Raw genomic sequence first — 25,458 nt, 5'->3', positions numbered from 1 at the left:
GAATACAAATCAAATGGGTTTTCTATTTCTTTCAATATTATTTTATTATTTATTATTTTATTTTATTTTTTATCACAAGAAATGTAATATAATCTGAATACTTTCTTACTACTTTTGGATGAGCTTAAAATCAAACAAGATCAAAATCATATGAGATGATAAGAAGTGGGCACAAATTAGATTTTTTTTGTGAGAATCCTTTTTTAAAAAAATCTTTTCGGTCTGCTTTATTATTTATGTAAATGAAACAACTCCAATTCAAAATACTTTTTTTCATTGTCAACCAAAAGTCCTAAAAAAAAACTGCATTATTCAAAAATCCTCACTGAGAGAAATAAAACAGAAACTAACATAATAAAATCCCCATCAACAAATCTGTAACTTGCTTTAATGTACTTTGGTGCTTCGTTGGTAATTAGATTTTGTCATCATCAAATGACCCTTTTAAAAACTGTCCTGACCACTTGCAGCGGTGTTATGGCGCTGCATTGTTTCTTTTGTTTCAGGTTTTGTTCTTTGCCACATTTCAAAGATCTCACACTCATACACTACCCAGGTAGGCAAGACCCCCTGCCTATGTGGGATATGAGTGTAAGTCGCTTTGGACAAAAGCGTCTTATGCCAAATGCATAAACAAACATAAACATGTTTATTGACATTTTAAAGAAAGATGAATTGATGGGTATGAAAAAAAATGTGGTGAATTAATGATCAACTTTTTTTTTAAATCACATGGCTTGACTTCAAATGGGGGTTTGCTTGTTCTCCCCTGTGCATGTGTGGGTTCTCTCCTGGTTCTCAGGCTTCCTCCCTCCATCCAAAACATGCACGTTACGTTCGTTTTAGTTCATAATAAATTGTCTGTAGGAGTGAGTGTGTATGTGCATGGTTGTTTGTCTCGTTTGTCTCTGTGTGGCCATGTCCAGAGTGAACCCCGCCTCTTGCCCAGTGGCAGCTGGGACAGGTTCCAGCCCCCTGCAACCCTGAATTGGATTATGTGGGTATAGAAAATGGGTGGATGGATGGAATTCAAATGGGATTTGCGGTAGGGAACAATAAGTCAATAGAACAATCAAACTGATGCACCTCCTCACAAAAGTGTGCCTGTGGCATTCATTGTTAACAGGAATCTGTGATGTAACCAGGGGTAACCAACCTTGCATTGTGAAGCGATGTGATTCCTTGACCAAAGACATGTTTTTTGCTTGTAAATTTGACTGTATAATAGCATATGCTTTTTTATCGTTTACTTATTTAGTCTCAAAAGATTTGTATCCTCACAAATTGTGGTGGAATATCTGAAAGCTGCTTAACCCACAGTGCAACAGCCCTACACTGCCATCTTAGACTGCAAAAAATTATGGATAATGTAGAAGAAAAGTTTCCTCCAAGTCTGTTATCATTCTTTATTTGTAGTGTCACTGAGCTTACATTGCCAAATGGAAAAAAAAGATAGATTTTGTTTGTAAAATAGCATACAGCTGACTTATATTTACCTGCATTTTGTAATACTGTACCTTGTATAAGAACATGTACTGATGGTCAGTTGACCAGAAGTATATTTAAATTGTCAGCCATTTTTCATAGCCATAGTATAATCTAACATAGACAAAGGAATTTCAGTAACATTGTGCGAATGTAAAGGCCAGGCTCAAAACAGGAACATTAAGGCTAGAACAACAGACACTAGAGTTGAGTATCTCACTGCACAGCTCATTGGTTTGGATGATATTTCACTGCGAAGTTTGTGTAAGTAAAATCTTTCGACAGTGAAAACAGCCTTGCCAAAACTTATAAAAAACCTTTGTAATTTGCTACAGATTCAGTGTATCATAAATACATAACTTACCAAATAATATACTGTTCATAATTAGTTCATGTATACATTGTGGAAACCACGGGCCACATATTGTACACTGTGTCCATAGATTTACTGGAATGCGTTTAGAGCTTGCATTTGTCTTATTCAAGAACAGACAGTCTGTTGTTAACAATATGTAGATGACACAGGGACGTTCATCTGGTGTCATCAAATGTCTGCAAAGCACTGCGCAGTTCATCTCCTGCTCTCAAAAACAAAACAACAACAACAACAACAGTCACAGCTTTCCCGTCGAGATCAAATCAGCTGATTTTTGTCCATCTCTCCAGGTCTAGTTTTATTCTGCAGCGGTTGCACTTTCCTTTAGCTTGTCCTCGCTGCTGTTTGGTCTCAGACTTTGCAGTAGTCACAGTAACAGTTTGCTTCAGTAGAATGACATTTTACAGTTCGTCCATCCTTTTCCTGCAATGTGAAGCTGAAAAGAGATAAACACAACAGCTGTCATTCCATGGATAAAATCTAACAGAAAAGACATGAGCAAATCTACACATGAAAATGTACCTGTTTTATTTTGATATCAAACAATCAATGTTGTGACACTGGGGGGAATGGCGTTCTAGCTTGTATTTGAGTTATTTAGTGTCTGTTCTAGAAGCAATTGCTGTTACATACAGCAAAGTACAGGATCGAACTTTTCACCTCTGAGAAGACTTTGTCATGCTTGTTTGCCTTTCTTATACATCTCTCTTCCAAACACAAGTATTATACGGCATCTCAGTGTCTCAACAAAAGAATACCAAAATATATAGTTTGAATTCATTGTGACGTAGCTTGGAATCATTTGAGCTTTTTTCACCAATGCAGATGAATATCTGCCTTACCTGATTCAAGCTAAAATCATATTCAGAGACGACTAAAACACTGAAATAGCTATAGATGTGCTGAATGTTGAAGCATTAGCATATACACTTTAGCCTCAGCATAGTAAGCTAGTATAACTCTTACATATATCAGTAAAGCTGCTTATTACTAGATAACAGTATTATGAAGTAATATCCAGTGTGATTAGAATTACACGTTTAATTGTATTCGAACATTGTTGGAAATATTTTAAGACAATGTAACAACACAAAGTAACAAGATACATATACAACACACTTTGGTCTTTTAGCATAGTTATTATTCCTTTAAATTCTGAGTACATGGTGAGTTTTTATCAGCAGCTACAGCAAAATTCGGAGAGAAAGCATGTGGGTGTGTCACACTTATGTAAGTGTTTATATATCTGATTGTGTGTCTGCGGCCAACATTAATGCATCACAACGGCACAAAAAATAGTCCTAAAGTATACAGGTCTGCTGTTGAGATCAAAATGCAGGCCAAGTCAAATGATGCGTGTAGTTCAACAAGTGAATAAGGAGTAAAGGTCAGATTAGATTTTTCTTCTTAAAATAACTTTGTTTATGGTGTATCTTCTGGTGTCTTAACATTTTCTAAGATGAGTGAGATCCAAGAGCTCAGAGACATGCTTGGTGTGGTTCCTCCACAAAATGGTCTCCACTTACAGTGTGTTACTGTATGCCTTGTTGACACACGCTGGACACACCCTTTACTCCATTTCAGGTTCAGTCAAATAAAAAATGGCATCAGCTGTTTGTTGTCTTACAGGTTTATTGAGATTATCTTTGTGTTTTCTTGTAGATAACAGTATCAGAATCATCGCTACACCTCTTTCCTGTAATTTCTTTTTCTTGTTAATGACAGAAAGTCCCCTCATCCTTTTCTTCTGTGTAAAAGCTCACTGACCCCGCCAAAGACATGCATTCTGATGCTATCACCTTCACTCTGCATGTCTGTACAAGAAGGTATAAACTACCTTGAACTGTAAGCTTCACAAAAGTGTGAATGCGTATGGGAAAGGAACATGTAGGACACTGTTTACAGTGTGGTTTCATGTGAACTGCCATATACTAGAAGAATCTGGTCCTTCTAACTCATGGGAAAATCAACTTGCTGTGCTTTTGTGAGATTCAGTCATTTGCAATTTACACATAGAAATGTATTATTTAGCATACTTTCAGTGATTCAAATTTTGTGTTGAATTAGATATATTTCAAGCATCGCACAACTCTTACTGAAATATTTTCATCTAAAACTTTTCTGTTTATATGATTACGTGTCATCAAAACCAGCCAACGACAGCCACTAATGATATCTAACCAGATGTTCAAAGAACAAATCGGTCTCCTCCATCTAGACAAACATAATATTGTATCTAAAACAGAAACTTGAATGCCTTTTTAACTTATAATCATCAGGATTTTTGATAACATCGTCTATACATTGAATTTCACATTCTTCGGAAACTTATATTGGCTTGATTCACCGAATACTACCAACTGCTCGGAATGCAAAAACAAATGCTGAGTACCTCGAATCACAGTTACTGACAGATGAAAAAGATGTGGCATTCATTTTAGCTGCCTTTGTGGGGAAAAAGCAAAATAATATCCACTTACAGTTTATTGCTTTTTATCAATCCAAACCTAAAAAAACTTGAAGCTATACTATTCTTGGGTGTTTGCTCAACTCCCTAGTGCCTGTGTTAGAAGACCCTGATGCAGTGTGATTGCTTCAGATACCAAGCAGACATGAAAGGGAGTACTGGAGGGTTTCCTCGGGTCAACACCTCCATGTTTTGCTTTATTCCGCTCCTTGTTTTATGCTGTCTCGTGCCTGACCTCACTACAAGCTGACAAAATGCACAAGGCATTTGTCAGCTTACAAGGCAACGTGTGAAGCTGTATACGAAGCACAATTAGCACGCTGTGGAGAAAAGCTGAGAATGACAGGGTTCACAGCACAGGAAAGTGTACAACAGCTCCTCCTGTTACACATTCAAAACTCCAAGTTGCTTAAATGCGTGTCTAATTATGCATGCTCACTGCAGAGGCTTTCTTAACTTGTTGATGAGATCACATGGCACCAGAAGCTGCCACACATTTTCAGCAGCTCAGTAAAAAGCTTATCAGTCACATTCTCTTCAGCATACTTTTGTCACACAGTGCAATATTTAACTTGCACAGTGTACATCACAGCAGAAATAACTGTTTACACCTTCCTTAAAGTGCCCACCATATTTGCTGCTTGTTGTTTTAACTAACAAGGTTCCCACAAATAAAACACTCTGGGCGGATACAGCATTTATGAGGGGGAAATGCAATTATATCTACGTATTTAGCTGCCATAATAATACGATTTGTTCCAGAAACACAGCAACACACAGTTACTTACATAATAAACCTGTGATACTAGGCCTCCGAACACAACGTCCTTTCAGACATATTTACAAGTTCAAATTTAAAAGTTCATCTGGGGTAATGAGCCTTTCACAGTGTTTATAGAGACTCAATATTGAAACTGCAAATGTCATTCTACTTCATCTCTTTGTTCTTCTGTCGCTTATAGTGTAGGTACACCAGCTGAAAATATAAATGTTTCTTAAAAAGTATACATTTTCTTCTCTTTTTTCGTTTGTTTTGAAATATAAAGATTTCAGCTGTCCAGCTTTGTAACCCATAACCAGTTTGGAGCTACATCTGGAAAAACAAGCCTAAGTGAGGAACAAGCCTTGCTCCTGAAAAATATTTGCTTTTCACATTTCCATTATGACTGTCCATTTACAGCTTTGCCCATTAGTGTCCATTTTGATGCCCACGAAAGGTGTCTGTCTCAGTCTTTAAAGTTGTTTTGTAAATTTCATGTTGATGAGTCATTATCTCACACGCATCTCTTGAACAGTACTGCTGTTGCACACTGCATGTTTCTGTATAGTATGTAATTATTTTTATATTATTCCGTACTTTCACATTGCTTCTGAATTGTAACTCTGCGGGTTTATTTCTGTGCCTATGCTAATGATGAGAGCTCGAGTTGTGTTCCTACTTCATTTTATCAGACATCTGACAGACTCTTCATTTCTGCTCCACTTTCAGCTTCCCATTTAGTCCAGAACCTAGTTGGCCACTACTATTTGAAATTAAACATTCCACTCTGTCTGTTAGTTTAATTCTAGAGTTGTCAATCATGGATATATTGTCCTAACACACTACCCCTGCTCAAACAGCAAAGCCTAAGAAACACATGAATATTTTGACTCAGATAACCCCAATGCACATCTGGCAAAACCCTCAGTAACTCTGAGACAAAAGAGTCATGCCGAGTAGGACATTACAGAGAATTATTATAAAGGGAATCTATGAAGAATTGTGCTTGTCATATAACATGGTGTGCGTGACACAAGCAGAGGATTGCTCTGGCAGTGATAAGGGCAGTGCTGATGTGCCAGCATGTAATTCTATGAAAACAAAGTAACTATTGATAATTTCTGTACCTCGCTGCGTGGAGCAGCCGTTCCTCCCTAAAACTACTAATTTGAGTGGTTGTATTGCACTTTTTATCAGTCCTGCAATACATCAGCTCATGACAGAACAGCATTGCTATTGCATGTTGTCCCGTGGTTTAGAGAAAATATGCTACTCAATTGTGCTTCTCTCTTTCTACTTAAATAGACGTTGACAGGGGTGACAATGAAGCTGCCTGGTTCCACTGACAGATGCTCACGGTGGCAGTACTCGCACTTTAAGGCAACAGTCTTCAGCAGTTTGTCATCTCCTTCGTTAAACCTGTCTTCGAATCTTAAACCTATTAGACTCTTGTTTGAACGCCTGTTCTCACTTACAGTTGTAATCCTGTTCAAAGCATAGGGTGAGTCTACTGAGCCTTCCCTTTGAGGTGATTTACAGCAGAACACGCCGGGCTCCTTTTATGGAAGACTTTTATATGCCCCTAAATATCTTCTAAATTTTATGCTCATTGATGTCTGCAAAGCACCACGTGTCATGGAAGAAAAATAGATAATATATAGCATTGAGAGTAACTATTTAAAAGAACATATCCTCAGACCATAAAACTGGATTATTTGTGGTAGTTCACATGACATTAAAAGGCCCATTTGGACATTAGGTTCTCTATTAAATTGAGTTATGACTTGTGAATTTTACTTTCACAATTGCTTTGCAATGTGTATGTAAATTCAAATACACAAGCTACAGTTTTGGTTTTGATTCATGCACAAACTCAGTTTGTGACACATTCAGGATTGACGAGAAGCCATCAAATGTGGTGCGCATGAAGTGTATGCTAGTGTCTATTCTGGAATTTCAGACTACTGAAGAAGCATCAGGAATCCAAGGTCCTCTGACAGTCAGTTGAAAGAAATAGCTGAATATTTGTATTTGTGATGGCAAAATCTCATATGTTGAGATGGAAAACAGTTTAGAACAAAAACAAAAAAATGATAGAGTACTCAGTAAATATTGTAAATATTCTTTATATTTACCAATAAAGTATGGGCAGCCAGCTCGCTGTCAGTTTGTGTCTTAGAATAGTGCTGAATCAAACATCCAGCTGCCCAGCCCCAGTTAACCTCCACTAACATCTCCTTCTCATTGGCTGTCAGTTTTGTAAACAGCATGTCCAGTTATGGGGGGGAAGTCTTGTGCATAAGTGATAAAGATTTATCTGCTGCAGGGGGTGTTGGGCAGGGCACAGTGAGGCCCACTGACAGGCAGACATCCACAACAGAATTTAGAAGTGTGCTTGAATGTGCCAAACGTGGTTTGTCGAATCAGCCTTCAACACATCACTGAGCTCACACGGCGTCTTCATTAGTCAATCTGTCTTACACATTGGACTTTTTTTTTAAAACTTGAACATTCACAATATTCAGAAGTCTATCAAAGAGTTAATTAACCACTATTTACATTGATCAAATTATTGAAATACTTCTAATACAATAACCCCTTTATTAACAACGGTGCTCCTTACACTTGCAAGTGCAATGAGATGTACATGTACAGTTATTGAATCACGCATGAAAATCTGAATATCACGTTTACACTTTTTTTGTGCTGTCAAACTGTGAGAGACCAACAGCTGCCAGTGCCTCAGAAATCATTCATTTTTCTTTGCTCTTCCACTCAGTATATTTCTCTCCAGAGCTGCAGCACACTGATGTGTTGAAGCATGTCCAGATAGGGATTTCTACTTTTATTAAAGGCACAAAACAGCATTTTCTAACAACCTCAAAATTTATACTAAGCAGTCAATAGACTATTTATTTTCATCCTAGATATTGTGTTTCGTAGGATGTGTATACCAGCAAAGATTAGTTCCTTACATCAAGATGGTAATCTACATTCAATTTACAAATATTTCATGCTAAAAAATGCATGTTAATGTTTTTACATTGTGAAAGCTGCCCCTATGCACCTTAACTGAATTCAATGGATGCTTTAAATGTTCGAACTATTTTTAAAAATCATTTTATTTCCATAAAATATTTTGTGACTGTTTCTTTTTATGTGATAAAGGATTTTTTTAAAACTTTCTATTGTCCATATGTCACTAATGTTCAGTTCACTAATTGATGTAAAATGATTACGTAGATTTAGCTATTTTTTGTAGCTACTATGTCCTGAAACAAGCATGCAGGCACACAGAGGATCATCACTGTGTAATGATCAGACATCATCAGGATGCCCAAAAGCGTTGAGGAATTCAAACTGATTCTGTGTCATTGATTCTACGCTGTTTTTTTTCTCACAGCTGCTCTACAATGTCAAAGATCCACTCACATGTCACATGATAGAGCAGGGATTAACTCACAAAAGAAAAGAAAAATATAGATTTCAAACCAGCTGCCAGGGTCACTTTCTCTTTGTTTCTCTGTAAGTGTGATGTGATCAAATCTTTATGAGTAACTGTTAAGGTTATAGAATTTAGCATAATGTTTCTAAGCTGAATTCATAATTAAAGAAATAAAAGTAAACGCTTGGCTTCTGTTTTTGTGCATTTGTGTTTTTGTTGGAGATGAAGTTTTTTTATAAGCTCCTTCTCAAGTCAGACGAAAATGACAACTTAGTTAAAAATAATTCAAGAGAAACTTACAATGTGGTTTCTGGTTCTGAACAGTCACTGAACTTTGTGCTCCCATTGGACTGCAGAGGACCAAGGGATGTCTCCTCACTTCTGCTGGCCAGACTGTCACTGCCCTCAGTGCTACCAGCTGAAGACTTTTGGAATGAGCCGGATGTGCCCGACACGGCTTGCCACAGAAAGCAGGAGCAGCGGGTCCGCAGTTCCTTATAGAAATCATTTAGCCACAGGATGGACAGCCACGGGCAGCCCATCAGGTTCTTGAATGCAGTGCGAAACTCTGGACTCCTGCAGTAGATGATAGGATTGAGGCCAGAGTTGATGTAGCCAAGCCAGTTTAACAGCCGGAAGAGCCATGATGGGATAAGTCCCTCGCTGCAAGCATTTAAGATGTTAGCAACAAAGAATGGCATCCAGCACACAGTGAAAGTCCCCATGATGATCCCTAATGTCTTGAGGGCCTTGTGCTCCTTAACAAGTATTAGCCGTGATGGCCTCCTTTTGGCACTCTTTCTCCTTGCCACACTGTTGCTGTTGCTGGAGCCCACACATGCCAACTGCAGGATACTGTTGGAGCTGGGGCTAATGTGTAGCTGTGGTGCTGGACATTCATTTTGGAAGCGCATACGATTCTTATCAATGAGCTGGACCTGTCGTGAGGCTATCACAAAGACTTTTGTGTACACAAATATCATTATGAACACCGGTATGTAAAAGGACACGATAGAGGATGAAACAGCATAAATGGGATCAGTCACAAAGTCACAGCATGTTTCAGTTTTGGAACAGTTAGATGTTTCGTTGTCGTGTTTCGTCAAACTCCCTTGCACAATTGGTCCAAAAGAAATTAAAGTGGACACAAACCACACTAAACAAACTATTACTCTGGCACGCCACTTGCTGAGTAGAACTTTATACCGCAGCGGCTTTGTAATGGCTATATATCGATCTACTGCTATGACACAAAGCGTTTCAATGCTCGCTGTCACACAGAGGACATCAACAGAAGTCCAGAGATCACACAATTTACTACCGAATAGCCAGTCACCTGTTACCACATAACTGCTCCCAAGAGGGACAACAAGGACCCCCATGATAAGGTCTGCACAAGCTAGGGACATAATGAAGCTGTTTGTCGAAGTCTGTAGCTGTGGAGTTCGTGCCACAGCGAGGATGACCAACAAGTTTCCCACCACTGTGATCACGATAATGTTGACCAGTATGACGAGGATCCAGAGTCCCTGTGGTTCATGGTAGGATGTTCTGGAGGATGTGTTTGTGACATCCATCTTTTGAGGGCTCAACTTAGTGACAATGAGTTGAAGCAGTTTGGTTTTCACATTAAAGTGAACACGAGTAAAGAATCTGCACAAGCATCTTACAATAAAATATATTCAAAACTAAGAGCTGATGACATTTTCCATAGTAAAAAAGTTATTTTCTTCTCTTTTCTTCTCTTTACATTTAAAGCTCACATTTCACACCTTAAGATTCTTGTTTGGCAGTGCTCAGAAGGGAGTGGTGGCTCTCCATCCTTCCAAAGACGTGATTGTTTGTGGACAGGCTTGCAGTCAACAACATGTTCTCCAGAAAGAATAATCCAAACTGACCTTAAAGCTGAAACAACATTCGTCGCAGTGCTTTCATGAATCCAAGAAAAGGTCTAAATGTCAAGTGGAAAAAAGTTTTGGAGTAGAAAACCCAAATTTGTCCATTTGAATATGTCCATTGGGATTAGTTTTTTCGCTGGATCCTGCTTGAGCCTCAGTGCCACAGTTGGGCTGTTTGGAGATCAAGCAAACAGTGGCGCTGTTACAAGAACCACCAGAGTGCACCAGAGTGACTGCCCACTCTTTCTTTTGCTCTCTCTCTCTCTCTCTCTCTCTCTCTCTCTCTCTCTCTCTCTCTCTCTCTCTCTCTCTCTCTCTGTCTCAGTGCAGGTTGCCTAAGATTGGCTGTAATCACACCCTGGCTCAAGACAGAGGGGAGGAGCTGAACAGTTTGTCTGTGTGTGGAAGCCTTACGGGGAGCAGCACCCTCATCAAACCGCACATGTGAAAAAAATCGCACACACAAAAAAAAAGTGACATACATGTTTAACGAGAGGCTAAGATACACTCCTGTATCAGAGCATGAACATCATGATTCGTTAAGTTGTAGAAAGTAGAAAGTTGTAGAGGTACCAACACAAAAAAAATGTAAAATAAACTAAAACAACATAATACAAGTCAAAGTTCTGCATAAAAAAATCCAACTTAAGTAAAAATGACAGCAGTTAATAGGGGTTAAATAGCTCTGCAGTAAACATAACAGCAGTGAACTAACTCACAAGTTGATTTCGGTTAATCGTGGTATAACTCTTTATCTCAAGCACCCCAAAGGCTTAATTGTAATATGGTTTGTGGTTAGCTTTCAGACCACAAGGCACGAGGCATCTCCAACTGCAGAGAACAGGAAATAAGTGCCCTCTCTTTGACTCAGAGCAGTAAAGAAAATAATAGATCACTATCTCGCTGTTGCTCAAGCTGATGCACTGAAGAAGAACAATCAGGCAAATGCCTTACATGCGATTCTCCTCAGATATCCTGCACAGTGCTGTTCTCTTGAATGTCTTGTCACAGTGCCGCTCCTTCTATGGTCTGATGGGCTTTACGCTTGCAGATGTGATTCCTCTCTGTGTATTCCCACCTTGAATTTTATTCTTATGTACGAAAATAACAATATTTTATTTGTTGAATGATTTATATCTATACCTTTTCTCCTGTAAAGCAACTTTAATCCATATTCTCATTTTGATCAACATTTCAATAGGCAAAAAGAAGACGACAGAAACAATGTGAAAAATGTCCCTCACAGAACATTAACTGCATTGTTAAGCTCACACTCACTGCCTTTCAGCTGAGACAGACTGCTGCTCCCAGAGAAAAAGTAAAAAAGAAAAGAAAAACAACTGTGAACTAGCTTCTCGAGCCACAGTTAGCAGTTAGCTAACATTTGCAAAGTGGCCACAAACACAGCTCAAAATAAATGTTATAGCAGCGAGATGTTTGAACTGTTTTTGCAAAAAATTTCCTCTGTCAACTTGAAATCTATTATGTCCGAACACAGTCTGATGGAAATATATGAAAATGTTAGGAAATTTACTTTTCTGATTTGTGTTCTCGGATAATAAATCTCTGCTTTTTTTCTGCTTGACACAAAAATTAATGTGTAAAGGAATAGAGTTTCATGACATTTCATGGAACCGTCACAAAAGGAGTAATTATCAGCTTTGATATGTGGAAAAATTTCACAAATTTTGGATGTTTCAGTTTGAGCTTGTGTTGTACAGCCACTGATTACTTTTCAGATGCTCTTCAGATGGGTTCGGGCACTGAAGGTTAAGAAAACATCATAGCTTGCATGAAAATAGATGCTCAACAACAACAACAGTAATAATAATAATGAAAAAACACATTTTTCATAATTTATTCATTATTTTCTTTGGGGTTGTAGGGGCTGGAGCCTGTCCCGGGGGCCCCAATTTTTGTCTTCGGCCAAATACAGAAAACTCGGAGGAGACACCAAAGCATCCTCCCACTTAAATACTTTTATTATTTTATTTGTCAAATTTAAATGAAAGTTTATATTTTCTGATGTTGGGTTGTGCAGTATTAAATACCTATCCACATTAAATGATCAACCATGAATTCCAGTTGGCACACCCACAGTTCAGAGAAGTGAAGACACAAAACCGAAGCAATGTAGAGCTTTGAACCGGATAGCAAAGGTTTAGTCTCCTAAAAAAAAGGGGGAAAAGTAAGTTATAACTAGGATAATTTCCCTGCTTTTTCTTTGACAAAATACAGATTTTACCCCATGAATCACATTGGTTGCGAGTATATCACTTGACACACTAGTTTATGATCCAAACTAACAGCTCAAAACACTTTTGAGGTAAAATGATTGCTTTTGCCAATGGAGTCTTGTGATTTTGAAGAGTGCATTGATGAATATCTCAGCATCACTTCCCTGTCACAAAGAGCTATCTGAGTAACACAGTCATGTGACAAATCTTAAAAAGTTCATGATATGTATCTGTTACTTGTTTTTTTTTTTCAACATTTTTTGTGGCACCAAGCAAGTCTGTCAAAGTAATTTCTTTCTAGTTTGAGCCAAGCTTTGTGTCATCTAAACTTACCAAGTAGTTTAGATGCTCACCTCCGTCTATGTGCTAATGCAGACTTTCTCGTCTCTATGTAAGCAAAAGAAGGGGGAAAAAACAATATCCAAGTAATTAATCAGAGTGAATGGGTTTAGTTCAGTGACAGTTTGACAATGCTGTGAGAAGCGTTTAACAGCAAGGAAAAGGGGTGAACATATTCTAAGTATAGGATGAAGAAATGGTGGAAACTTGGCTGGCACTAGCACCTCATTTGTGTGTATGTCTGTGCGTGTTTACGCCTTTGTTTATGTAGAGATTAAACAAACGAGATATAAAATGAAAAATTGCTAACTTTATTGAGGCTAACTGTTTCTCTTGTTTCCAGTCATGACAAGCTGAGCTAACCAGCTGCTGGATTCAGCTTCCTGTTTAACATAGTTACATTAGGGTGGTGTCAGATGTCTAATGTGATTCTAAAGCTAAAAAACAAACAAACAAGCAAACAAAAAAAGCGAGCAAGACTGTTGACCAAAATGCCAGACCAGTTTTTGAAAGAATGATTTACTTTAATCGCAGGCGTCATTTTTTCAACAGATGGACTTGGGAATAATTTGAATTGTCTTGTACATAAGCATGCCTTTTTTTTTTCTTGTGTTCATATACATCTTCCTTCCCTTCTGCTCCATTTAGAATTAAATGGCTTGTTTTTCTTTGTCTTTGTCTAAGTTACTTTGTCACTCATTAGACAGGAAGTTGTGGCGTTGTAAATGCATTCACTAAAGGGAAAAGTGGGCAAAAGCAAAACACTGGTGCCTTTCTAAGCTTGATGACCGAGAGGCCCCATCTGACAGCATTTCTGTAGATGAAGGTCACCACTGGGGAGCTTGAAAGTTTGACAGCTGCTCATTTGTCTTTGCGTGAGAAGATGCCATTGGTGAATCTGGACCCGGTCCTAGTCCAGTCAAGCACAGCAGCTGGCACACGCAGAGTTGTTGATAGTGGATACAGCCGTGACAGCTTTCTCACTATTACACAGATAGATCTGTAATGGTGACATTATTCATTTATATGGTACAATGAGTCATTGACAATAATAACTTTTATATTCACTTTAGGTGACAAGTCTAACAGATGTTGCTGATGAATAAAAAAAATTTTTTATGTACAAGATGACATGTATCCATTAAGGCCAGGTGCGTTGTGTGGTTTTAACATAATACACCAGCACACTTGTTATCATAGGTGATGTCACAAAAATGTTTGTAACAGTGGTTCCTGCTTTGTGTGAAATTTGTTGCTCTCGAAATATGACAGCAACTGCATACTTCCTCGAAAGTAAACCAGATTTATGGTGAGTCCTTAATTTGCTCACTTCATGATGGCAGGCTGTAAATCATCAGAGCAGTCATAAGGCTCAATAAAGTCTGCTCAGTACACATTCACTCCCCATTTATTCTGCACGATGGGAATGTTTGCCTCCTCTCCATGGATACGTCAAAAGTGATATGTTCCAATCTGCCTAAGTTAAAAAAACTTATGTTGTTTCTTTGTTAATAGCAACAGCATACAGCAGAGGTTTGATCCGCGGCAGCCATCTGGACTTTACAAACCCACATTTCATTTCATAGTGCAACCATCTGGTCTTTACCAACCCTTCCATGTCTGGAAACCACTAAACATGCACCCACCCTCTACAGTTCAATGGCAAAAGACCATTGCCATTATGTTCAGCAGTGCTGATTGTAAGGCCATTTTTGTTTAACACTAAATCTGGCTCCCTAAGTTGTTGTTTGGATTTGGATCTGCTATAGTGCCACCCATTGCTTTTCCAGAGGGAAACAAGAGAGATGTTTAATGTCTTCATCTTATCAAACAAACTAAAGTAGGAGCCATCATTACCAGTGAAAACACACTATAAAAAAACATAGGTCACGCTATTCTGTTTAGCTTCAGTTTTTTTTTTCTGACTGCAAGAGCAATGTTTATCAGCTTCAATGTTCAGGACAGAAATTCAATGTAAAGTGTAGAAAAAGTAAAAAATTTTTGTTATTACATTTTGTCACTACACCTTCCCTGCAGTCAGGGTTGTTGTGACTTCTCTGTACCTCAGATATTCAGGAATGCCTCCCATGACTCTGCTTGGTAGCGTTTCTTTTTTTTTTTCTCCTTTTGCTCAGGAAACTCTCCATTAGCTGGAGAACCTAATCAAGACTGGAAGGAGTGGCTGCATGAGCAAAACACAACTTCAGCCTCCAGGGCACTAATGATGCCTCTACTTTATCTTGTAAAACAAGTATGATATAGCAATGTACATGACACACTTTGTAACATGCAATATTCAGAAAATGAATCACTGACAATTTACATTCGATCAGATCATTTTTCTTCCAAATCCTGAGGCGAATTAAAACCCAAAAGCAGTGAATCTTCCAGCAGAGATGCTGTATAGTATGAAAACATGCGTTGAGGCGAGAAGAGGTTGGTTTTGAGACCGAGTTGTTCAGTCTTCCGCTACTATCATGTTGTGGGTAAATCACACTCATTATGTGCTTATTGGAACCACATGTTGAGGTTTTACAGAGATCTATACAGGGAATGCTGTGGGCTTAAGGGCACTGATGGACTCTGTCCTCTCATACACAGAGCTCTCCGGAGAGATGTCCCAGATCAGTGTCTATTTTGGGGGCTATCCTAAGTATTTCATTCTGACAACCCCCCGTGAATGAATACAGATGCTTAAAATCTCAACCACATGTTTTTAATATAAATAAGCAAATGAAAAATTGAGTGATAGCTCAGTATAAATGGGCAGTGTCTTTTTAATAACTTTTTTGATTTAAAAAAGAAACCTTGATTTTTCTTTTTCAAAATAGTTTAGTCACATTCTTTTGACACTCTGCACAGTATGTGTTCATTTATATTCAATATTCTCTTCATCTGTGGAGCCAAAAAAAAAAAGACCTGTACGGTTTAACTTGAATTACTAATTATTTTTCTACTTAATTAGACTCTTTGATGAGATCACGGTTGACACAAAGAGGCGGGCAACATGCTTGAATATTCAAAATGACATTTTTGTCACATTCTGTCACAAACATTCTGCTTCAGCTCTTCCTTTTTCAGAGCCATGCCTCTCAACAGGTCAGGTCTGCTCTGATTGAAACAAAGCGTTCGAGTCTGATGGAATTCTCTCTTTGTCTGAGTCGGGATTTGCGATTACATAGTCATTATGCAACCTGTGATGCTGATAAGAAACAGAAGAAAAGCTTAGACTACGAACAAGGCATTTCAGGAATTCAGGCATCCATTCAGGCACAGCAGTGGCAGATTAACTTGATATAGTATGTTCAGAGAAATCTGAAAGATTTTTTCTCAGCATCTGAGCCAAATGAATGAGAGGAAAGTTTTTAAGGCGCAGCAGAAACGTTTCCGGTCATGCAGTGTATTGTAATATCTCCCATCTACAGTTCTATTTGTTTATGACAGTGCTCCGTGTTTGTGAGCTTAACATCAATACTTATGCCACAATGAAAAGTTCATCTCTAAAAGGACTTACAGAGTTTTGAGTGGTGCAGGTTTTCTTATTACAAACTGATTGTAGAGAGTGTGTCTACAGGTGAAATAAACACCACTTTTTCCTTGAATTGATAGCTATGCTGTTACTGTAATTACACCCCAACTAGTTTAACTTTAATTGTTAAACAAGTTCAAAGAAAACTGATATTTTATTACTTTGGCTCAGAATTTTTCCAACATGGAGTTGAGGCAAAAGCGCTCCAAAGTTTGGTTATATTTCATCAAAAAGGACAATACTAGGGCCAGTTGCAACACTTGCAGAGCTTTAATCACATCAAGGGCGGACATACCTCCAACATGCTGAAACATTTGACCACACAGCATGCAATTACTTTGCACAAATGTAAAGTCGGGGAAGCTTGTGGCACAGCGTGTTACATCTCAAAATTCCATTGTATTCAAAACTTCAGAGCCTTGTTGTAATAATGTTTGCGACATACTGTATGAATAATTTCCATCTGATATTATCATTTAGTTGACGACGACTGACTGCAACAGTGAGACAGAATTAGATATAGAGAGCTATATATTTGTATTATATAACTGGGTGAGAATCGAGAATTGTTAAGAGAAACTGATCAATAAGCAATATCGATAATGGAACTGCTAAATGGAATTACTAAATTCTTAACCATTCCCATCCCTACATACAGGGGTGATATCTGTCACTATTACGAGCATATCTGTGTTCTGAGGAACAATAACAGATTGATGAAGACATTAATATTACTTGTTGCATGTGTGAAAAGGGCTATAATCAACCTCTGTGACTTCGCAGACCTGCAAAAAAAGCTTCAACAAACATCAGTGTACTCAAGAAAATACTATGTGAATCATTTCCTCAATTTCATTTAGAAATGTAAGATATTAGTCTCAAAACTCAAATCTTTTATGAATTCAAACATTATGCTCAATATTGGGTCTAAATCTATAAGAAAAATGGTGCACACTAATTCACAGTTTATGTTTAATTCTTAATTTCAAAAGTAACTAAAACTGTCAAAAAATGAAAGTATGCAAAAAGTACAATATTTTCCCAGAAACAAAGCTGTATTTTAGCCACAGTAACAAGGGTCTTTTATGGGGGCCCTTGCTTGACCTTGTTCCTTTTCCACTGCAAGAACCAGGAGCTAAACAGAGCTCTATGGGAAATATCTTAGCCTTCAAACGGCCCTGATAAGGCGGTACTAGTTATAACGTGGAGCAGTGAATATTTCGAAACTTATGGTCACACGTTCCCAGCATATAATTTCCACCTTTCTACCTTTGACACAGATTTACACTCTAACTTGATATCTAGCCTGATATCTGTTACTGTTGGTAAACATCATCATCATTCAAAATCAGCCATTCATGCTCCCTCCAATCTCAGGAATAGAGATTTACTGCGAGCTCTGGTGGTGGTAACAGCAAAGGAATAAATTAACAAGAGAGCCAATGATAACAGGAAAAGCAGTGAATCAGAGCAATAAACTGTTGATCTCTGATTCTTTTACAGCTGCAACATTTTAAGGCACAAATAAAAACATCCATGACCTGTAGAAATTTGGAATGAAAAGATTTTGAGTTAATACAGCTGGCAATGGCAACCAACAACCAATTAGAAGAGACATTTCACGCTTCAACTGACATAATTTGCCTAACCTGTCCAGCACCTTCAAACACATTGGAAATCCAAAAAAGCCTGAAATAATCTTTTAACTCCTTGAAAAAAACAGCCTCAGATGCTTTTGATAGATACTTGCCAAATAGTGAAGAAATACTAAAGCACGCACACATACACAGACACGTAAAGAGTTGAAATTGAATCCAACTCCTGAAATCAAGTGATTACTTTCTCTTGGTTGCTGCAGTTTGTTTCCCCCAGATTTATCAGAGATCCAAATTTAGTGCTTATTTTCAATTTTTATTCCCCTCAGGTTGGCTGGCCTGTGCTTATTTCAGTTCTGCATCTGCCTATTTTTTTTTTCTTTCAAACCATTCTGGGTTGAGGTGGATTGCTGGGAAGTGGTCACGTTGATGTAAGCTTTTGTTTCCTGATCTATTTCTAACAGTTGCTAAGTAAACATTTCATGATTGCGCACCAATCAGGATCACAGAACTAGTCATAAATCTGGGCATTTAGTAAGTTAAGCTCATTGGCTACTATGTTAAATCTGAAATTCTGTGTTTCTTTTCAAAGCTGTCTCTTTGGCATCAAGTCTTCATTATGTGGGCAGCTTTTGTTTTCCATGACTGCGCCCACACAGGACTCAGTTTCCAGTGACCAAGTGTTACCTTACAAAAATCTTGTTCTTGTTCAACTTGTTTGAAAGCAAAGCAGTATCACTGCACATCAAAGGGAGAAATCATGCAGGCCTTCGATTTGGTAAACAACAAATGTGACCTTGGCCTTCTGCATGTGATCAGACTGCGAGATCTAATGTCAGAGGAAGCAGGTCGATACAGAGTTGTAAATCTGCGACGCTGTTGGCGATGGCCATTACAACATGCTATCAAAAATACACACAGCCACAAGGTCTGCCGTTATTGTTTAAAGGCAAACAATAAATTAGTAGAAAAGGTGGACACTGGCTCTATATCTTAATAAAAGAAGTGGTTTGCTTCCAATCATGCTCTGAATCACTGACAGAGCAAGGAAAGCAGGGGTGCAGGGAGCTGGCGCCAGAGAGGGCGACTCAGAGAAAGAAGGGCTCTGGTTCAGCTATCATATGGTCTTGTGGGGATCAGGAACTACAGCTAGTGTCAGCGGCCTGTTGACCATCTGCCATCAGCCAGAGTTTACTTTACATTAATCATCATGATTACTCATCACTGCCTGTGATCTCACTGAATTATTGATGACCGTCCAGGTGAGATCCTTCAGTGGGTGAACTCATCTGACAGGTACACATGTCAGATAAAGGTTAGCCACATGGGAAATATTGATGTCTAGAGTGATGACTGTCCTGTCAGTCCAATAGGAGGATGTGAGACAAAGCAGCAGAGTTAATTTAGCGTGAGAAAGTGAAATAGGGGCTCTGGAATAGCACAGAGCAAATATGGGAGTGAAGAACCCACAGCACACTGCTTAAAAACAGCAACCTGCTGCTGCATTGGATTTAACTGTGTTTAAACCGCATTTGTGTTGTTTTGCTTTATAGTGATGTAAAGTGAGGAATGTCCTCAGAAATAAAACAATGATAGTCGTGAACATTTTATTCTTGTTACACTTTACTTTTCAAAGGTATTTGGCAGGAAGGTTAATCCAAAATTCTTTTGGATTTAAAATCTCACAGTTGCATCAGTGTCCTCATGTAATCCCACGATGAGTCCATGATGTTGAGACTGGAGTTCTGTAAAGTCAGAGATGACTTGATTTTATGCTACATTTTTAGAAAAGCAAGTACCAGGAAGAGAATCATATTGATTGATATTGATATTGATTACTGCAGAATATTGGAAAATAATATGGGCATATTTTCACATTATTGCTGCATGTTGCATATGTCTTTTAGGGGGGGGTTGTTGTTAACTTCATGTTTAACAGTACATTTTAGTATATTTTGTTCGGAGCCAATTGTGATGAATGAGGAAATTAATAAATAACTGTGGAGGTATCCAATCAGCTGGTGGGTCTGAAATATCTATCTATGAGGCAGCAGAGCTACCAACTGAGTCACTGCGTTCCCTAATAGGTAATTACCCAGTATTTGTCTGTCTCATACAGATTACTTTAATAATATCTAACAGTCGTTTAGGGATTAATAGCTCGAGCCAAGAGCAACATTGGTGAAACAGAATGAAGTGTTCAGTTTGTTTTGTTGTTGTTTTTTTTGTTAAAGGAACACCAGAACAGTATGCATATGCGTGCGTGTGAAATGTGCTCCTTTAGACTTCAGGGCACCACTTCTTTTTTTGTAGTTTGTAGCTTGGATTATCAGTTGTTGAATGATGAGACCTTTGCATAGTAATCGTTTGCAAAACTGAGATAGGTTTGAACAGATTTAAGTTTATGAACATCGTGTTCAAGATTGTGAGATATGGGTAGTTCTAGGAATAACCTTGTAGGCCGGTCATGCTTATCCTGACTTTAGATAAGCTGACATTCTGCCTGCAGTATCAAACCCTCATAGGTTTGCACTGACTTTCTAAACCATAGAGAAAAATGAAATAGTTCCTCGAGCTACACGCTGATATCTCTGATACACAGTATGTACAGTCATGCTGAAAGTAGTAGTGATATACACTCATTTCCAGACTAATGTCAAAGTCCAGCCCAGTTTGATGGAGCCCTTTGGGCCTTGCTTAATAAGCAAGTTGTACTACCCATATTCCCTAGCTGCATGAGGTCGAGCATTTGATCAAGATGTTAGATGCCAGTCAATCAGCCTTTTTTGGTAATGGGTACATAATAAGTCCTTATTTGGGCCCACAGAGCCCCTTTTGATTGGCCTGCATCCTCAATCCATATACTGTATTAACCAAATGTTTCCACCATCTAGTAATGTACAAGCCTCTAACCACGGTGCCTAAAGGCAAGTCATTGTATTTGCAATACACCTCCCATATTAAATGTTCTCATTACAGACCAATTAATTTGCTGTATTATAAGAGTCAAAAAGAAGGCTTAAAAGCCTAGTCTGAGTGCTGTTTTTCCCAGCAGCTGTGGTGTATCTGGTGAAGCCACGGGTCATTTGGACGGTAATCAGGACATTTAACTTTATAGTTGATATACGGATTGCCGTCGGATAAAGCAGATTAAAAAAAAAAGACACGTCTGTGCTCTAAGTAGTACACACACATCCTTGTCCTGTTAGATTTGCACTGACATTACACTGACTTCTATTCATTTCCTGATTTTAGTCTCTTACCTGAACTATCATCTCCTAACCTCAATATGTGTCCGATAGCAACCGCCCCTGTACTGCATTCTGCTGTTTTCATTCATCCTGTCCCCACACAAAAGCTATGTGTACTGATTGTGTAAATACTCCTCTAAACCTACATGCTGGGCGACTGGCAATGTAAGAGACCTCACCTCCATGGAAAATCAGTAGCAGATCATCTCAGATGTGTAGGTGGGGAGAGTGGAAACTAAAGTCAGAGGGTGCAAGTCAGAAGTGTGAGGGAGTTTTTTTATCTCTAAACTTTAGAAACGGACAACAAAACAAAAGACATATTTGAGTGGAAATGGTACAGACATATATGACATTTTACTATCTCTTACATGAACATGTTTACAGCTGTGTTGCATCCACTTGTTTTACTCTGTGAGGGTTTGGGAGCCGAGGAGACCAACTGGTGCAGTTTTGAAAGTGAAATGCTTTCCCATTCTTGCTTGATATTAGACTCCAGCTGCTCAAAACAACAAGGCCCCTGTTTTCATCTATTTTTTATTTTCACCAAGTGTTTTCAGAGGGTGGCAGAAGTACAGGCAGGACAGTTTAACTCACAGATTCTTTTATTAGTCTCTGCATATCTACACCGGATATTAATTCTTTGCATGTTAGAGTTTTAGTGAGCATTTGTTAATGCGGAGAGAAAGTGTGTTTACTGACAAATGTTTTCAAAATTATTCCTGAACCCATGCAGTGATTTTAATTACGCAATCCTGTCTGTGTGTTTCTATTCTTTTATGCAATGCCACACAGAAGACATGATAAAAGATAATAGCTGAAGATCACAGCCATTCATTATTCCTTTTCAGCCTTCACTCTCATTTACAGATATTTCTCCAGATTCTGTTTCTCAGTCTTTTAATATTATAATGTATCCGAGATGATGAAATACCCAATGCTTTTGTAATGTTACATCAGGAAACATTGTTGTCATTATTCACGTTTGTCCACGTAGTCTTTCACTGTGTTATGAAACCCTCTTGATTTATTTCTGAAAGACTCAGCTTCTCCAAGATGTTCCCAATAGTTTTATTTTTTCTTAGTATTACACAACAGTGTTTTTTAGAATAAGCACAAAGAAAAACCTCAGTATCAGCATTTGATAGGTTATGAAACTAAATGAATATGTAGTTTAAATGAGTTTTTCAGTTTGCAAAAAAAATAAATTGTTTAGTAATATTTATTGGGTTCATGCAATTTGTGTCGCAATAAAATGTGTCCTCACCTTGAGAAAAGATTCATGCAAATATCATATTCTACTAGAAACAGGGAGTTGTACTATACTTATTTATAGTACTGACTTACTGCTTTAATTGTGTTCAATTAAAGTGAAATAAAAATCAAGTTAGATACACCTAGATTTATTTATATAAATGTCAGCTTAGTTTACTTCAGTCAAATAAAAAATATTTAAAAAAAAAAAAAGCTTAAGGTCTACTGTCATTGACAGGACATTTTATAAACACGGCTCCAAATATGTTCATTTCATGAGTGATTCAGTGGAAGTAAACCAAGAGTATGTAGCCTGCAATCCCTCATGTCATATTTTTAACAGATTACAGGCAGTGATGTACTGAGGAATAATGAACAAAGCTGTGCGAAAATTCTGCTGAGCAGTGTTTTCATAGCGATGCCAGCTCGCCATATTCGGGCCAAATTCAATCTCGTCTGAAGTGCCCTACCAGCCATGTCTTTCTACACACTGATAATATGATCAGTTATGTTGACATAAAAACAAAATGTATTTTATATCAAGATATGATCGGGACAATTAAAGAAAACAAGGCTGCAGAAGAGGTTTTGGCATTTGTGCAGCGCTGTGCCATGTTGTTTGCTTTTAAAACATTACTACTGGACTGATAAAGCCATACAGCTTGTGCCAAAGGCTCTATCTAATATAAGTGGAATAACTGACAAGAGCATTTGCTAACCAACATTGACAAACATTTTCTCTCAGCTGCTTCCCCACCATAAGAGGAAGGCAAGTAGGACTTCCAGAACAACAAACCCAAACACTGTAAAAGCAGTTAAGCAGCAGCAATGACTTTATTGGGATAAGCAGTTAGAGGCTCATACAGTAAAATAAGAGTAGATCATCTTTTTGTAATTTTGCTCATAAAGGATACATCTTGAATACATAAAACCTTAATTGGTAACTTGGATCATGTGATCTCTTTTGTATCTGTTGTAAAACTAATCTCTATACGTTATCGAGCCAGATCAGTGTGTGATGCCCGGAAGAAAATGACAACACCTGTAAATGCCCCTTAAAGCCAGTAAGTGACGACGATATTACAGTTATACAGCTTTACCAGAACAGGCAAATTAGTGCGAGACCACACAAGAATGCAATGTATTGTAATAAAAACAATTAAGAGGACATTCTGAACTTACCTTATTGTCACTGTATTCTTCATCCCTCCGTTTCTGCATGTTACAACACCATGTGAAAACAAAGTTGCTTTGGCCTGGAAAATCTGCTTGATTCTTTGAAAGCTGTCAGGCTAATAGGAAACATTGTAGATCAACAAATCCCCCAACCAAGACAGCCCATATACTCACACGTGTCATTTGTTCATTACCCCTACAATTTTCTTTTGTCAAGGAACAAGGACAATGCAACTGAAAATGCATTTGCATTATTTTGCTTGGCAGCAATTTGTAACAGTGAGCAAATATTTTTTTACCGTTACCTGTTTTTATGAACATATTTATTGGTGAAATGTGGGCAGAATCAGCAGTAAACTGGCTACCACAAATCTTGGTAAATCACACAGTATGAACCATTTAAATATTCTTTTGCCTAAATTTTGAGTTCTGAAGTTGAGTTCTCTAACACATGCAAATGTGCCAGCTGCCAAAACCACAATCCATGCCTTCATGGTGCAAACAGAAGACTTTAATGAATCCTTTTTCAACATGAAACCAGATGCCAGATGGTTTGTGCATCATTAAATTAGCTTAGATCAGAGAAATCGAAGAATACAAATACAGTTTCTTAAATGAAAATAAAGATGAGAAAATAAGGAAGTTGTTATTGCCTAACTTTGTTCAAAAGTTATATTTCTAAAGTGCTGCTGCTGGTGGTTTATATAACTCAATAATCTGGGCCAGAATAGGTTTCTGATCTCTTTGAAGACTATAAACTCAGGGGGGCTCTTCAGGCTCTTCTTTAGGTTGGCTGGTAGTAACCTACCAGTGTCTGATCCAAGCAAGGTTACACTGTGTGTGTCTATGATGCTGCACACTAATAGAACCAGTTTTCAAGTGATCCTTCAATGTCTCATCTCATGAGACACTGTGGAGCTATAGCAAACAGATGAAAGGCAGGGGACAGAAAAGGACAGTCCTGTTCATGTTCCTGTGGATTTGCCAGTTCAAACATAAATTTACTCATCAGATCTTTTGTTATAAATGAGACAGCTTGGTGAGGACTCCAACAAAATTCAAATCTCCCATTGGCTTAGCATCAGCTCTGTTGGAATCACCATTTACATCTCTGTTCTGGTCATGATGCAAAACAACCGAACAATATGTCAGACTTATTTTGTTTCAAACAGCAATTATATACAGACAGGTTTACAATATGGGACCATTTGTAAAGTGTTGATATCAGCCTTGCAACAGCTAGCATTTATTGAGAATACAGGTTCAAGACTTTTGAGGGTGTTCATAATGAACACTGCCTTTTTGTTTGTTTGCCTTTTACCTACATTTCCACTCATGTTTGTGTTCACTTTTCTTAAGTGTGGGGCCTCAACGTGTCCTTTTAAGGCATTTTGTGTTTAACAGCGCTTAACTTGGGCATATCATCGCCCCATCAAACAACAAAAGCTTGCAGCAAAAGACTGTTATTATCAGCAGGGCTGAGAACCTTTTGACATAGTTTGACGCTCAGGTCCAAGGGGACTTTGTTCCATAAAGGGACATGTTTGGGAGTGCAACATACAGCTGAGACTACTCCTCTACAATGCATTATAATTATTCCTCTTCCAATATAACAGTTCCTATTAATTTTAAACTTGAATGCTTCTTTA

At 38.1% G+C, this 25,458-nt stretch overlaps 3 protein-coding genes across 3 annotated transcripts in view; 2 read left to right on the top strand and 1 right to left on the bottom strand.

Annotated features, from left to right (window-relative positions):
• LOC140310071 (glutamine--fructose-6-phosphate aminotransferase [isomerizing] 1) overlaps positions 1-25,458 on the top strand; it is a 107,650-nt gene that overhangs the window by 11,269 nt on the left and 70,923 nt on the right. The gene's annotated exons all lie outside the window — the stretch shown is intronic.
• Positions 1-25,458, top strand: part of rab11fip1a (RAB11 family interacting protein 1 (class I) a) — a 99,354-nt gene that overhangs the window by 37,636 nt on the left and 36,260 nt on the right. The gene's annotated exons all lie outside the window — the stretch shown is intronic.
• On the bottom strand, positions 1,393-10,699 carry adrb3a (adrenoceptor beta 3a). Its single transcript, XM_072388198.1, has 2 exons — positions 8,834-10,699; positions 1,393-2,297 (listed from the first exon to the last, which is right to left on the bottom strand). Exons 1-2 carry the CDS (start codon positions 10,108-10,110, stop codon positions 2,213-2,215), a joined length of 1,362 nt encoding a protein of 453 aa, XP_072244299.1. The 5' UTR covers positions 10,111-10,699; the 3' UTR covers positions 1,393-2,212.

Source organism: Leuresthes tenuis, unplaced genomic scaffold (assembly GCF_036924035.1).
Source record: "Leuresthes tenuis unplaced genomic scaffold, fLeuTen1.0.hap1 SCAF_6, whole genome shotgun sequence".
Lineage (NCBI taxonomy): Eukaryota > Metazoa > Chordata > Actinopteri > Atheriniformes > Atherinopsidae > Leuresthes > Leuresthes tenuis.
Note: the sequence above shows the minus strand (reverse complement) of the source record. Positions and strands in the feature narration are given on the sequence as shown.